General features: G+C 37.7%; 1 protein-coding gene across 2 annotated transcripts in view; it reads right to left on the reverse strand.

The window, feature by feature from the left end:
* The window catches only part of LOC137984687 (thioredoxin domain-containing protein 3 homolog), a 37,721-nt gene that overhangs the window by 17,559 nt on the left and 7,662 nt on the right, over positions 1-12,500 (reverse strand). The window contains exons 7-17 of one of the 2 annotated variants that reach the window (XM_068831929.1): positions 11,047-11,129; positions 10,090-10,217; positions 8,968-9,099; positions 8,378-8,452; positions 7,376-7,494; positions 6,044-6,188; positions 4,059-4,166; positions 3,527-3,550; positions 880-1,031; positions 202-346; positions 1-53 (exon numbers count right to left, since the gene is read on the reverse strand). The exon at positions 1-53 is cut by the window's left edge and continues 55 nt beyond it. In XM_068831929.1, the coding sequence (XP_068688030.1) occupies positions 1-53; positions 202-346; positions 880-1,031; positions 3,527-3,550; positions 4,059-4,166; positions 6,044-6,188; positions 7,376-7,494; positions 8,378-8,452; positions 8,968-9,099; positions 10,090-10,217; positions 11,047-11,129 (1,164 nt within the window). The remainder of the gene's footprint in view (positions 54-201; positions 347-879; positions 1,032-3,526; positions 3,551-4,058; positions 4,167-6,043; positions 6,189-7,375; positions 7,495-8,377; positions 8,453-8,967; positions 9,100-10,089; positions 10,218-11,046; positions 11,130-12,500) is intronic. The other variant, XM_068831931.1, reaches the window with a different exon arrangement.

Here is a 12,500-nt window from a genome sequence, read left to right on the forward strand (position 1 = left end):
TCCAGCCACTGACTGCATCCTCTCTTGATAGTACCATAAATAATGTTGGTCCACTGCAATTAATAAAAATAAATATATAGCTGTAACAGTTGTAGTCCTTGAAATTCTTGTTTGCAATGCCACAGTATTCCTGAAAGGTATGACGCATGATCACAGTATCAAAGTATAGATATCAGTGGCTTTAACCAACCGGTTGTATACCTAGACATATGATCTGTAAGTCCATCATAGAAGTCTTTTCCTTCATGTTCCTGGTAGAACTGAGCTGCTAAGTCTTTAGTTAGGGTCACCTCCTTCTCAAACTGAATCTTAAAGCCTGCTTCTTTGATTCGCTGTATCACATCCTCTGTGCAAAATAATCATGAAAGAAATATTTATTAAACTATTTACCTACATAAAACTGTAGCAGTTATGCAAACTAAATGAATGAATGAAAATAGACCATTTTTACAGTTGTGTGCTAATTGGCCTATGAATGAAAGTGAGGCTTAAGTTCACATTGTTTTGATAGAAACCTCAATGCTTTTCTTTATTTATGTAAGTTCCAATTGGTTAACATGAGAACAAAATCATTAACATAGGAAGAGCTGGGAAGAAGGTCTACTCCAGCCTCAATTCCATTTAAAGGCTAGGTAACTAAGCACATAAACTGTAAAAAGGTCTACTGTAGATTGTTTATCCCATTGATTGCCGGGGGTTCGATCCCCATGGACGAGTAAAATCGTCTCGCGTTAGACAGAGTAAAATACCAAGTATGGCCGGTTCAGGCTGGCTTGGGAGTCAATTAGGCACATTGGTGAGCAAGGCCCATACAAACAAAGTATAGACATTAACGGTAAGTATCAAAAGCTTTAAACAAGTAATATTATTTATGCTAACCCCTTTTATCTGGTTCCATTTCTGGCTTGATAACAGCTACAGTAGACTGCATTGGGAAAAACTGCTGGATTTCCTTTTCTGCCGCCACGGTTGAATCGGATCCATGCAAGGGATTGATAGGACTGTCTTCTACATGAAACTGGTGCCTGAAGCTGCATAATTTATGGTAATTATTACTTCTCCAGTTATAAATTACTGTGAACTGACAGCAGAAAAACCTGAGGCCTCACTGTTCCAAAATGCATTCAACTTTTTTTTGATACCCCAAGAGCCAAAGATGCTAGCACTGTGTTAATACTGATGTTAACAACCTTTCAAACATTAATTTTTGAGTAGCTCTGCATCTTTGTAGTTATAATGTTCCACAGCTTATCTACAAATCCATTCCAATATTGTTGACAGGTTGGTTTAATGCTCCAATAAACTGTTCTTTGAAGTAACGATTTTTTTATATTATTACACTTTTAACATCTTTTTGAAATCTTCCTTTTTTCCTTTCTCTGTCTGTAGCCATTCTTAAGCAACAAATTATTGAAAGGGCAGATTTCAAGCAAAAGATGAAGTCTTGTTCACCATAATTAGAACAGTTAGCAATGACGGCATGGACGAGAATGAGAATGTAGCAGGGAAACGTGATTTCTCATTGCAGGCCAGGGATAATTTTTGGATTATGGCAACTTGTTTCACATTTATGCCCACTGTCCCGAGATTAAATTGGCATAAACTGTATTGCCTGTCAAAACGTAAATGTTACATGTTCATGTTATCCACAAAACCTCAAATTTGGCAACTTCATTTCGTTGGTTTAACGAAAATGGCAAAGAAATGTGCCAAAATTTCAAATGCACCTTTGAGGTGATTCACAGTTTTTGCTCTTCAAATCTCTTGTTTTTGTCCCTGCCATCCTTGTTAATGTTGACATTGCTTAGGGTCCCAAATCAGCAGGTACAAAAAAAAACGTCACAGGTCACAGGTCATTATTATTTTTGCCAATACAGAAAGTATCCTAAACATTCATTAAAGCTAGCCTTTGGCCTAATTAAGGCCTAATGTTAGCATTTTAATATTTTGTAAACATGCAATTAGGGTTGTTTCTATATTGGTAAAATAATGACCTGTGACCTGGACCTGTGACCTGTAACTGGTGTTTTGTACCTGCCTGTCCCAAATAATACTATTACCCGGTACTTTGTTTTGGAAGAATTTTTGTTTTGTTGATATTTGCTATCCAATATTTTGCACAGGAAACTGGGGCCAAAATTATTGTCTATATAGCAACCCAGTGACTGGTTTCTTGATCCAACCCATCTCAGTATATAATGCATTTTGTCCAAAGGAACAATACCCCATTCATGAATTTGAAACAAAATAATATTGGAATTTGCACACACTCTGAGCCTAGGAATTAATTAAGCCAAGTTTAAATGTTTGTGCAACATGCTTAACAGTTAGGCAGTGATTTTAACCTGTCAGCCATTGGCAAGTGCATAGCACATGATCAATAATATAATCAGTACGTAAGAACTTAAGTGCAGTTACATTCACATAAATAGGCCATTTTACAGTTGTTGGCATAGCAACCTAGCCTATGAATGGCTGCGAGGCTGCCAGTGGCCTTGCATTGATACGGCCCCACTGCTTTTATCATGTAAATTGTGTTTTTGTAATTCTAATTAGTCCATATTAACATTACAAAAGCATGAAGGTTTGTATAAAAACAGGGTCACCGGCAGCCTCGCTTCCATTCTTAGGCCCGGTAACTTAGCTACAACTGTAAAAATTATGGTCTATTATTATACTATCTAGTGCAATATTATTGAATTAACATCAAGTACCACTTATGTCCAGAAATGACGCTATAAATAGATGCAACCCCAATTTTGACATCCAACACGAAGTATCCCTTTATGTCTAAGCCTTTGCTGCCCATTTCCAACAATGAGGTAAGGGTAAAGATAAGCATTAATTTTGTAGCTTAGGGTAAATGTAGCGATTTATCTTTACTTGACGAGCAGCACTTGTGGGACACTTTGTGACGTTATTTGTCTGTATTCCAAGACATGAGTGATGTTGAAGTTGGGAAAGAAGAGCAAAGTGACATTTCGATCTTGATGCTTATTGAAATCCGACGGCATTTAATTAGGGTCAATCCTGGACAATAATAAACTGTCATATCTGTCAAGCACACACTGACTTTAATTTACCTTAACAAGTATTACCTTCATTTGCTTCCATTAGTTATAAAATAACAGAGTGTAGTTTTACAGTTAACTTCAAGTTGCTTATTTCTCTTGATGTGAATTAATGCCTGCTACTTGATGTATCTACTCAATCTAGTTCTCAGCTTCTTTAAGTTTACTTTACAATATTCATTTCACTTCACTTGTTTACTTTAATAACAAATAATAATAATAATAATTATTATTATTATTATTATTGTTATTATTGTTATTTTTACTTTAGTTAACTGTTGCATTTTACTTTTTATGTACTTATTTGCTATGCAGCTAAATGAATTTAAAAGGCATGAGCTACGTGGAAACTCTGAGTTGTTGGGGATAACATTTGAAATTTCTTTTTTCCCATTTTGTGAATTTCAGTCTGACATAATGTGTTTACAAATTATTGATCCTAGCTTGTAGGTTACCTGGAGGTAGCAAATGTGTTTGACCTTCCTCGCAATATGAAAAATAAATTAAGAGAACCTTAAAATTTACAAATTCCATGAAAGGATCTTTAAGGTACAATTCAATAATCTTCTTAATATGTAATGATTCCTTCCAACATCTAAAAACTAAGGACTCATATTAAGCAGCTAGAGACTGACATATAACTGCAGACAACATCCGAATGTAATGTGTACTGCAATAATGATAATGTATTTTGTTTCTATGGATTCACTAAATTCCGTCTTAATGCATGACTAAATTATTCTAATGCATGATAACATATTTTGCTTTAATATTCTTCAAAATAATTTTAAATGCTGGTATTGTTTAGTAATTAAATTCTTCCTAGGGGTCTCTCATATTGTTCTCCTAGGGATCCTCTTTTACACCTAGAGCTTAAAAGTGATTATTGATGAATATTCACCAAGTATTTATACTAAAGTACATTATTGTCACATACAATCTGCATGACAAAAAATAAATAAATAAATATGCCGGAAGCCACTGTACCTGTCTGGGGCCTTTTCTGCAGCTTCCGACACATCTTTGGGCCCTAACAATTCTCTCCAACCCTCAACAGCATCCTCACGAGCCAGACATAAGGCCAACATTGGTCCACTGCAAATTCATTAATAATGACTAAATACATCAAGTAATTAAAGGATAGTTATAAAAAGGGACTCTCCAACAGACAGAATACAGTAGAACCTCCATTAATTGGCCATGCACCCTCTAGCTATTAAGCGGCCACCAATCAAAGTCCCAAAATAGTTTTAGAATAATATTGTAAATCGCACCTCTTTTAAGCGCCCACGGCCACCTTTTGGCCATCCCGATGAGAGTTCTTCTATTGTTTTCACCTCTATTAAGTGGCCAACAAGATTTCAATACAATAAGTTTGGCTTTTCAGTGACAGACTTACTTCCCTCCTTCCTCCAAGTTACAAACATTGCCTCCTTTTCCGGTTATAAAATCAACTCAGTTTAGGCCATAGTTTAGATTGTTCATGTTAATAAAGTTGGGAGAACTCCATCTCAACATTTTAAGGACAATTTGTTTTTTCTAGGACTACTGTATTTTTGTTTGGTATTAGAGTTGTTTCTTGTGCGAAAGTTGTCACCAGCCTCTAAAGGTGTTTGTTTTAGAATAAGGTGACATTTCTACTAAAGATTATGCTAATTTCTGACGACACCTCTATCAAGTGGCCAACCTCCATTAAGTGGCCACTAGCTGTTGTACCGAGGGTGGCTGCTTAATAGAGATTTCACAGTAGAAGAATTTTCTCCCTCGAAATACTACCAAAGTAATTTTCAATAACAAGCTACATAATGTAGGTTACAGCTAAATCATTATTGTCGGGCGGATGGCGTTCTGGATTAGAAGCCTTTGTTGTATAAACTTGAAATACCACTCTGGTCCGATTGTGTCAAAGACTGTTTACACTCTGTGTGATTGTTGAGTATGTTTCGATCATAGTTTCATATGGCCAAAAAATACTTATCTCCTCCGCAATCGCACAGAATAGCGTCATTTGTTGCAATTTTTTCCCACTTCAAAAGACGACTAAACTTGCTCGTTTTCTGTTACTCCCAAGGAAATATTCTCCAAGAGACTTTGGCAAGCTTATCTTTCATTCATATTTCCAGATGCGCTCATGCGACCAGCTCATTAGTTTCTCAATTCCTTTTACTAGATTCTCGGGTTGATTCTTGATTGTCGTTCCTTGATTCTCGATCCTTTAACCTCGCGAGAATCAAGGGTCGAGGATCAAGTTGAGACTCCTAAGAGACTGTCAACTTACTTTTCCCTGGTACTGTACATGTACCTTGCGGACAGACCCTTAAGGACGTTCGCGCGAAAATTTTCTAACATTGATTTTTTTCTGTTTGTTGAAAGATGATGAGTTAGTGATGTCTGAAATGTAAAAAAATGGGGGGTCACCGACTTCGTTTTAGAGAGAACTTGCCCAGAAGAACACCCTAAATCTGAAAAACTCCGGCTTCTTTAGCGAATAAGGCCACATCTAGTGTCTGTAAGCCCAAAAACATTGCAATTACATCTTTGAAGTGAAATGTTCTCTACCAAACTTTGTTTAAGTCACAGGACCCATCAAGTGAATTTAGTTAGTTTTACCTTCCCACATTGATTCATTTTTGGACAATGTGGAGATAATTGTAAATAAAATATGTTTCTGAACAGAAAAGTAGGGGTCACCAAATACCCAAGATCGTTAAATCCAAGCAAAGCTATAGCAATGGCCATCTGCCCTATCATTGTTCATTTTAGTACTTAGCGCGCACGCTCGATGCATGATGTGGCATGTGAATTTGCGTGCGCTGTAAGGATGCGCAGTAGCAATGGGCGCGAACGTCCTTAAGGTCATACAAGTGGTCATGTCACAGTTCCAGATGACATAAGAAACCCAATTTAAGCCAATAATTCATGCTCTCATCAAAGCACTAAAAAATCCTAATAACAGTATCATCAAAACAAACCTGCTCATGTTTGTAACCAAGGTCTCAAAGAATTCTGCATCTTTATGTTCCGCATAGAAGGCCTCTGCTTGTTCTCGCGATAATGTCATTTCTTTCGACATGGCAATAGCAAACCCTGCTTCTTCAATCTTTGTAAGTATGGACCCTAAAAAAACAAATAACTATGAATAAACAGGATGACAATTTCAAAAAAAACATGCAAACTAATTTCAAGACAAATGAGAAAAGGAATACAAAAGTTTGAGACAGCATAAAAAAGACTAATGAATTACGTATACTCAGTTAAGGTCATGTCTTTTAAAATGGAGTATGGTCTTCAACAAAATAATGCATCGCTCTTTAATTTCATTATCATAAATTAAGATCACTTTAGAAAGGGATTGTTTGAACCATGTCTTTGTTCTCAAGTAAAGGATGACCATGACCTCTTGTGTTACAGTGCAATGCGCCTCACCTTGGCCACCCAACAAACTTTCACATTTGACAATTATGTGTAAATACGTCAACTCAACAACCCATGCAACGGTGTTCAACTTACAACTGCGCAAACTTTGAAAGGAGGCGTGACTGTCAATCAAATTCACACATCCTGATTGGTGGACAATTTGTAAAAAACTTTGCTAGGTGGCCATGGTAAGGTGCATCGCACTGTTATGTTGCGCACACCAGAACAAAATTCATTGAAAATGTCAGTTCCAAGTTGTTCCAAACCTAGTTCCAAGTATCCAATTCCAAAGGGACCAGGGATCAACAAAGGAGGTGATAGGACCCGCCTCCCACTAATGTCACCCAGCTTCAAATCCTAAATAATGCAATAGGTATGCTGACTTTGTGTGGGTTGTTTATCCTGCACTGAGGCTTCTCCTCCTGGTTCTCCAGTCCCCCCCCCCCCCCCACTTCCTTCCCCAAAAACCCAGCAGCTTATTATACCAACAAAGCCACCTGTTGTAGGTTGCGTGTAGACCTTACAGCACCTCCCAAAGGTGCCTGGAGCCTGTTTCTCGAAAGTCCCAAAAAGCCATTTGTGAACCTGCCAACCACTGGTTCAGGAAAGCCGATCTTTTAACATGTTTTCAAGGTAACAAAAAGCAAACTGACTGTGAAAATTGACGCCTTAAATCCTCTCCGTTCTTGAGATCCAGAGGGAATTATGACACCCGAAAATGGCCATAAAGTTTCGGACTTTCGAGAAACAGGCCCCTGGTTAGATCTTTTAGTTCAACCTTGTTGATCCGCTCATACTTGAATGGAAATTAGCTGTCACATTTAGGCAGGGACTAAAAATAACCCTTATTGAACAACTTTGCCCAGAATAGAAACCATTGCCATTACCTCTACGTGTCCTCAATGCATCTGGTCTGATAAGTGCAAGCGTTCTCTGTAAACGCTTCTTTTTCCTCCTTTGAATTACTGTAGGTGCCACAAAGTCAGGATAAAAGAAAGCAAGCTCTCTAAAATTAAGAAATAGACATTTCAAAAGAACATTCCTTTAACGACAAAACATGCAGGTACATTGGATTAAGAGAGAAAAGTGTCATGCAGTTAAGAGAGAGAAATGAGCAAAGAAATATAAAAGTGTATATGTTGTCGTTTATTTTGAACTTTAATATTTCTTCACATTGGTGAAAGTGTTAGATGATACTGTTTTTGCCATCATTAAAAGTCACCGTATTATTTATTTATTTGTGTTTTAATATTATGGTCCCTTTTAGGGGTCAAAAAAAAAGCCTGACCCATGCCCAGATTGGTCTCCTTTAGGGGTTTAATTTAAAATTTCCGACGAGCTCCCTATCCCTGCCCTTTTTATATAGGAGTCCCCCTTCCTGGGGAGAATTGTCATGCAAAGTTTCAAAAAAGGTAAAAACATTTTCAGTTCAAAATATTTTTAATTTCAGAGTGTCATCATCCAAAGCACCACCCCTTAGTGATCTTCGAAGTGGTTACCAATCTGTAAAGTCCAGCCTTATAGGCATTATTATGCATGTAAATGTAACCCAGTGGGGGACTCCCATATGAAACAGACGGGGATGCTCGTCGTCTCGCTTAGGTGTGTAAATTTTGCATTTTGGTCTCGCTTAGGGTGTTTGGGGCAAAGCGCCAATATTTTAAGCCACCAAGGTCAAAATTTGCTTAAGCCACGCCTAGATTGGTCTCCTTTAGGGGTCACAAAAAGCTTGAGCCACGCCCAGATGGTCTCCTTTAGGGGTTAAATTCAAAATTTCCGAAGAGCATCCCTGTCTGTTCCATATGGGGGCCCCCCCCCCCCCCCCCTTCCCAGCCGGTAAATGTAACCACTTCTTTCTAGTTTCTTTATTGAAAACAAGATGGACCTACCTCGCTGCACTTTCAGCAGAGTCACAGCCATGGACTGCATTCATGACAGTGTCGGTCCCATAAAGAGCCCTCAAGCTGAAAGATTGCACAACATCTACTATCAATCGCAAACGCAAGCAAGCATTTCAAGTCAATTATTGAGTATAAAACTTCCACAAAACTTACTGCATGTATAATACATTGCCAACTGCAAATTGGATTTCTCAGTCAGTCAACAACTTGCAGGTCCACTGTGAGTCCATGGCATGATTTAAATCCCAGGAACACTTTCTGGGTCTGTCTGTCCTTCTGTTTTGTCATCTAGAATACTACCCTGTCCAATGCCAGGCAATTTTACTCCTCAATGGGGGTCAGTTTATGGGTTAAAAGGTAAGAAACATCTTTGTCTACTCAAAAACATCTCCCCTTCAACACTTTGCCTCCAATACTAGAGCGGGACACTTAAATAGTCTCATATTAGTGGCCTCACGACTGACTTTTAATGATAATTTCTTCCACTGATTTTATTAAAGATCTTGTCAAATAAGAATTGAGCTGGCTGAAGCCATGTACACTGTACCACTAAAAAAAATCAATGAAGCAATTTCCACCTTGTAGGGGCTTCCTCCTTAGCAATGTTGACATCTTTTGGTCCAATAAGATCACGGAAATACTCAATGGTACCATCTCCTGTATCTGGTGTATTGCTTGCTTTGCTGAGCAGCAGAGTCATGCAGGGGCCACTAAAATGAAAACAATAAACATATTTTGTATGAATATGGCCCACAATAAAGCTATATAGGCCACATGGTCAGCTGTTAACATACATTGCATGCAAGCCCTATTAAAGATGTAGTCTTTATCTAGAAGCAGCTTGTCAATAGTGTAAGTTCATGAATGATCTATTAAAGCAGCGACGTGCTTTTTTCCAGCTAGCTGTCACATTAAGATGTTCTAAACTTAACTGTGATTGGTTGACGTACTACTACACCTTTCACATTTTCCCGAAATATTTCAGGACTTATTTTCTCTTTTTCTGAGTTCTGCAGAACTATGTAGTTACAAATCAGGACAAGTCAATTTCAGTTATAGACCGTATTCATAAAAGCAGGTGGTCAAGAAATTCTTTTGTCTTTGTGTTAATCATCCTAACTAGCCTCACTTTGAAACACAAATTCTTTTGGATTTTGCTCGTGTTTACAAGGCTAGTTAGGAAAATTAGCATAAAGACAAAAGAATAATTACTTAGCCGCCATTTATGAATACGGTCTATAGTACTGCAATAAAAATTCTCTCAGTTCGCCATCACTAAAAGCAACCAGAAGGAAACAACACAATAATGGAAACACCCTGCTAGCAGAGCCTTTCTTTTGCTTGCTCGATTTTGGTGTTCTCGAGAAAGGCTCTGCATGAATCGAGTAAGATCTTTTTTGAATATGCGCTGCATGTTGCCAGGATACAGTCTCGAACCCAAGCCTAATATGCCACATCTCGCCGCTATCTTGCTTTTTCATGGTACAGCGGGCTCCGTTATAACCATCGGTTTTGTCACTAAACGGACGCTCGCACTGGAAAAACTGGTTTGACGAGAGAAAACAAGATTGACTAGTCCAGAAGCTCGGGCTGCAGCGGCTTCAAAGAGTTGACGCGATTTGGGCAGAGCCTACTTTTCCCCTCCTCAGTAAAGAAAAAGACGAAAGGAGGCTCTGCTCGCAGGGTGTAATGGAAAATACCTTGACATAAATTCAACCAGTGAATCAAAGTGCTCAGATCCTTCATGCTGTTTATAAAATTCTGCAGCTTCTTCTTTTGACAGGATCTTTTCCTCCTTTTGCAAAACTTCCATTCCAGACTCCTCAACCTGTGAACCAAATTAAAATGATTACAATGTAGTATAATGATCAATCTTTTCACTCTTAACCCTTTCACTCCCAATAGTGCCACTTATAGATTTTACTCTGTCTAACGCCAGACAATTTTACTCGTCAATGGGGAACCCCACGGGGCAGAAAGGGTTAAGTGGCTGGACATCTCATATCATGCAAGTTCAACATACTGAGGATCAGGTTCTACTTCTAATAAAGAGACTCGTGCAATTACAAAATAAAAGATTTTTTGAGCACATTTTGAAGAGAGAAAAGTCTGCAAATATTCACTTATAACAAGTTTGTTTCTATCCACTTCTCCAGCACCAAACGGCTTTTTAACCATGGAGCCCTGACAGTGACAGATTTTACTTTGTCTAACGCTGGACGATTTACTTGTCAGGGAAGGGGGGGGGAGGCGTCCTAGGGCGTTTGAGGTGTGAATGGGTTAATAATGACCCAATATTGCAACGTTATTTTTAGATGGCAAAGGGCAAGGACCAAAGGCATTATCCAATATAAGCATGCAATCTTGTCACTGTCATAGGACCAACAATAATTATTAACAGTAAAATAATATTGTTGTGGCTATACGACTGAAACAAGATTAATTTACTTATAACTGTGGTCACTGACCTCCCATTCACCAAACGAAATTATTGAAAATAAGGCCAGCTCATAACATTGGATAATGGTGCATTATTTTGTGGCTAGTTAAAGCAATAAACAGAATTTCCTAGTCTTTGGATGATTAGCTCAAAACACTCATCTCATTAGCCCTGAAAACTAAAGAAAATCTATGACAATAACGCATAAATGGGTTACCTTCTGTATGATCTCATCAACAAGGCCTGCTTTAACAGCATCAGGTTTAATAATAGCTACGGTGACCTGCTTTGGTAGCTCCACTGTAAATTAAAATAAGGTGTACAAATAAAATAATGAGAAATAATGGCATAAAATGTGACAGCTGACTGGCCTATACAGTCACGAAAATCCACAATCAAGAACAAAAAAAGAATAAGTATTAAAGGGATGAAGTAATGTATAAAAAGAGATGCAAATTGTATTATGCATCATATGCGCAAATGCAAGAGGGCTGTCAGCTGCAGAATAATTATCTTTTGCCTTAAAACTACTCTCGGTCAGCTGATTCTTTTTGTTATGGGCAAGTACCAAGTTAGTGTTTCAGAAAAGAGGGGTGTCTCGGGTCAAAAACCCTACATGGTCAGCTTCATGACCCGACAAATATTAGAAACTTTATATTTAATTGGTTCAGTGGGAACTGTGCAAATTTGACCTGCTTAAATTCCCTGTTCACACCCTGCCTTACAAACTTATCTGGAAGCCTGCAAATGATACAAGCTGCATGCTATGAGCCTCAACTCCAACTGATACATGTACTATAGACTGTCTGCCTCATTATGGACATTTTGCTAGACTGACTAGCCAAACCTCTAAGCTACCTTCCTTATCTGCCTTCTTTACCAACTCCACACTGCGAGTCTTAGTTGTCATCTGTTCAGCTTCAGGAATATTATGCAAAAGGAATATTGAATGGAAATAACATTGAAATCTGGCCATCACCTGCAGCTCACCAACAAAGTTATTCTATATAATATAGGATTAACTACTTGGCAGACTCACTGTTGTAAAATTACTATATAACAGCATAAACTGAAAAAAATTGAGGTTCATGTATAGTCACTTTTCTTGCAAATAGAATTTAAACCACCAGCCCCCAGTTATAATTATAATAGTTTATTAAGTTCTCTTGTAGTACTACATACTAAATTATCGAACTAGAATATGGGATGTTATAAGAATATAAAATCTATATAAAATCATGTACAATATACAAGAAAAATAAAATATTTACACAAAATATATAAATTAACATAAAAAGTTCTCAGTTCATTTGGTTTTACACTTTTCACAATATACAAGAAAAATAAAACATTAACACAAAATATTTAAACACAAAAAAGTCCTCAGTTCGTTTAGTTTAATTTACACTTTTCACAGTTTCTAAATATTAAATAAATATGGTCTTTCAAGTTCCTTAGGCTATATGGGCAATTGGGCCAACCCGCCTAGGTAGCAATTAAATTATGTAAGGGGTGCAAATTATGTAAGGCATCTAGTAGATAAGCTAGCTATTTGAGCACGTTGAAGGGCATGTTGTAACTTTCAGCTGGGTATATGATCTTGAGAGCACGTCTCTGTACTGACTCTAGTTTGTCAGAAAGGGAAACAGGTATTGATTGCCACACTGGAAT

The sequence above is a fragment of the Montipora foliosa genome, chromosome 14, assembly GCF_036669935.1.
Source record: "Montipora foliosa isolate CH-2021 chromosome 14, ASM3666993v2, whole genome shotgun sequence".
Lineage (NCBI taxonomy): Eukaryota > Metazoa > Cnidaria > Anthozoa > Scleractinia > Acroporidae > Montipora > Montipora foliosa.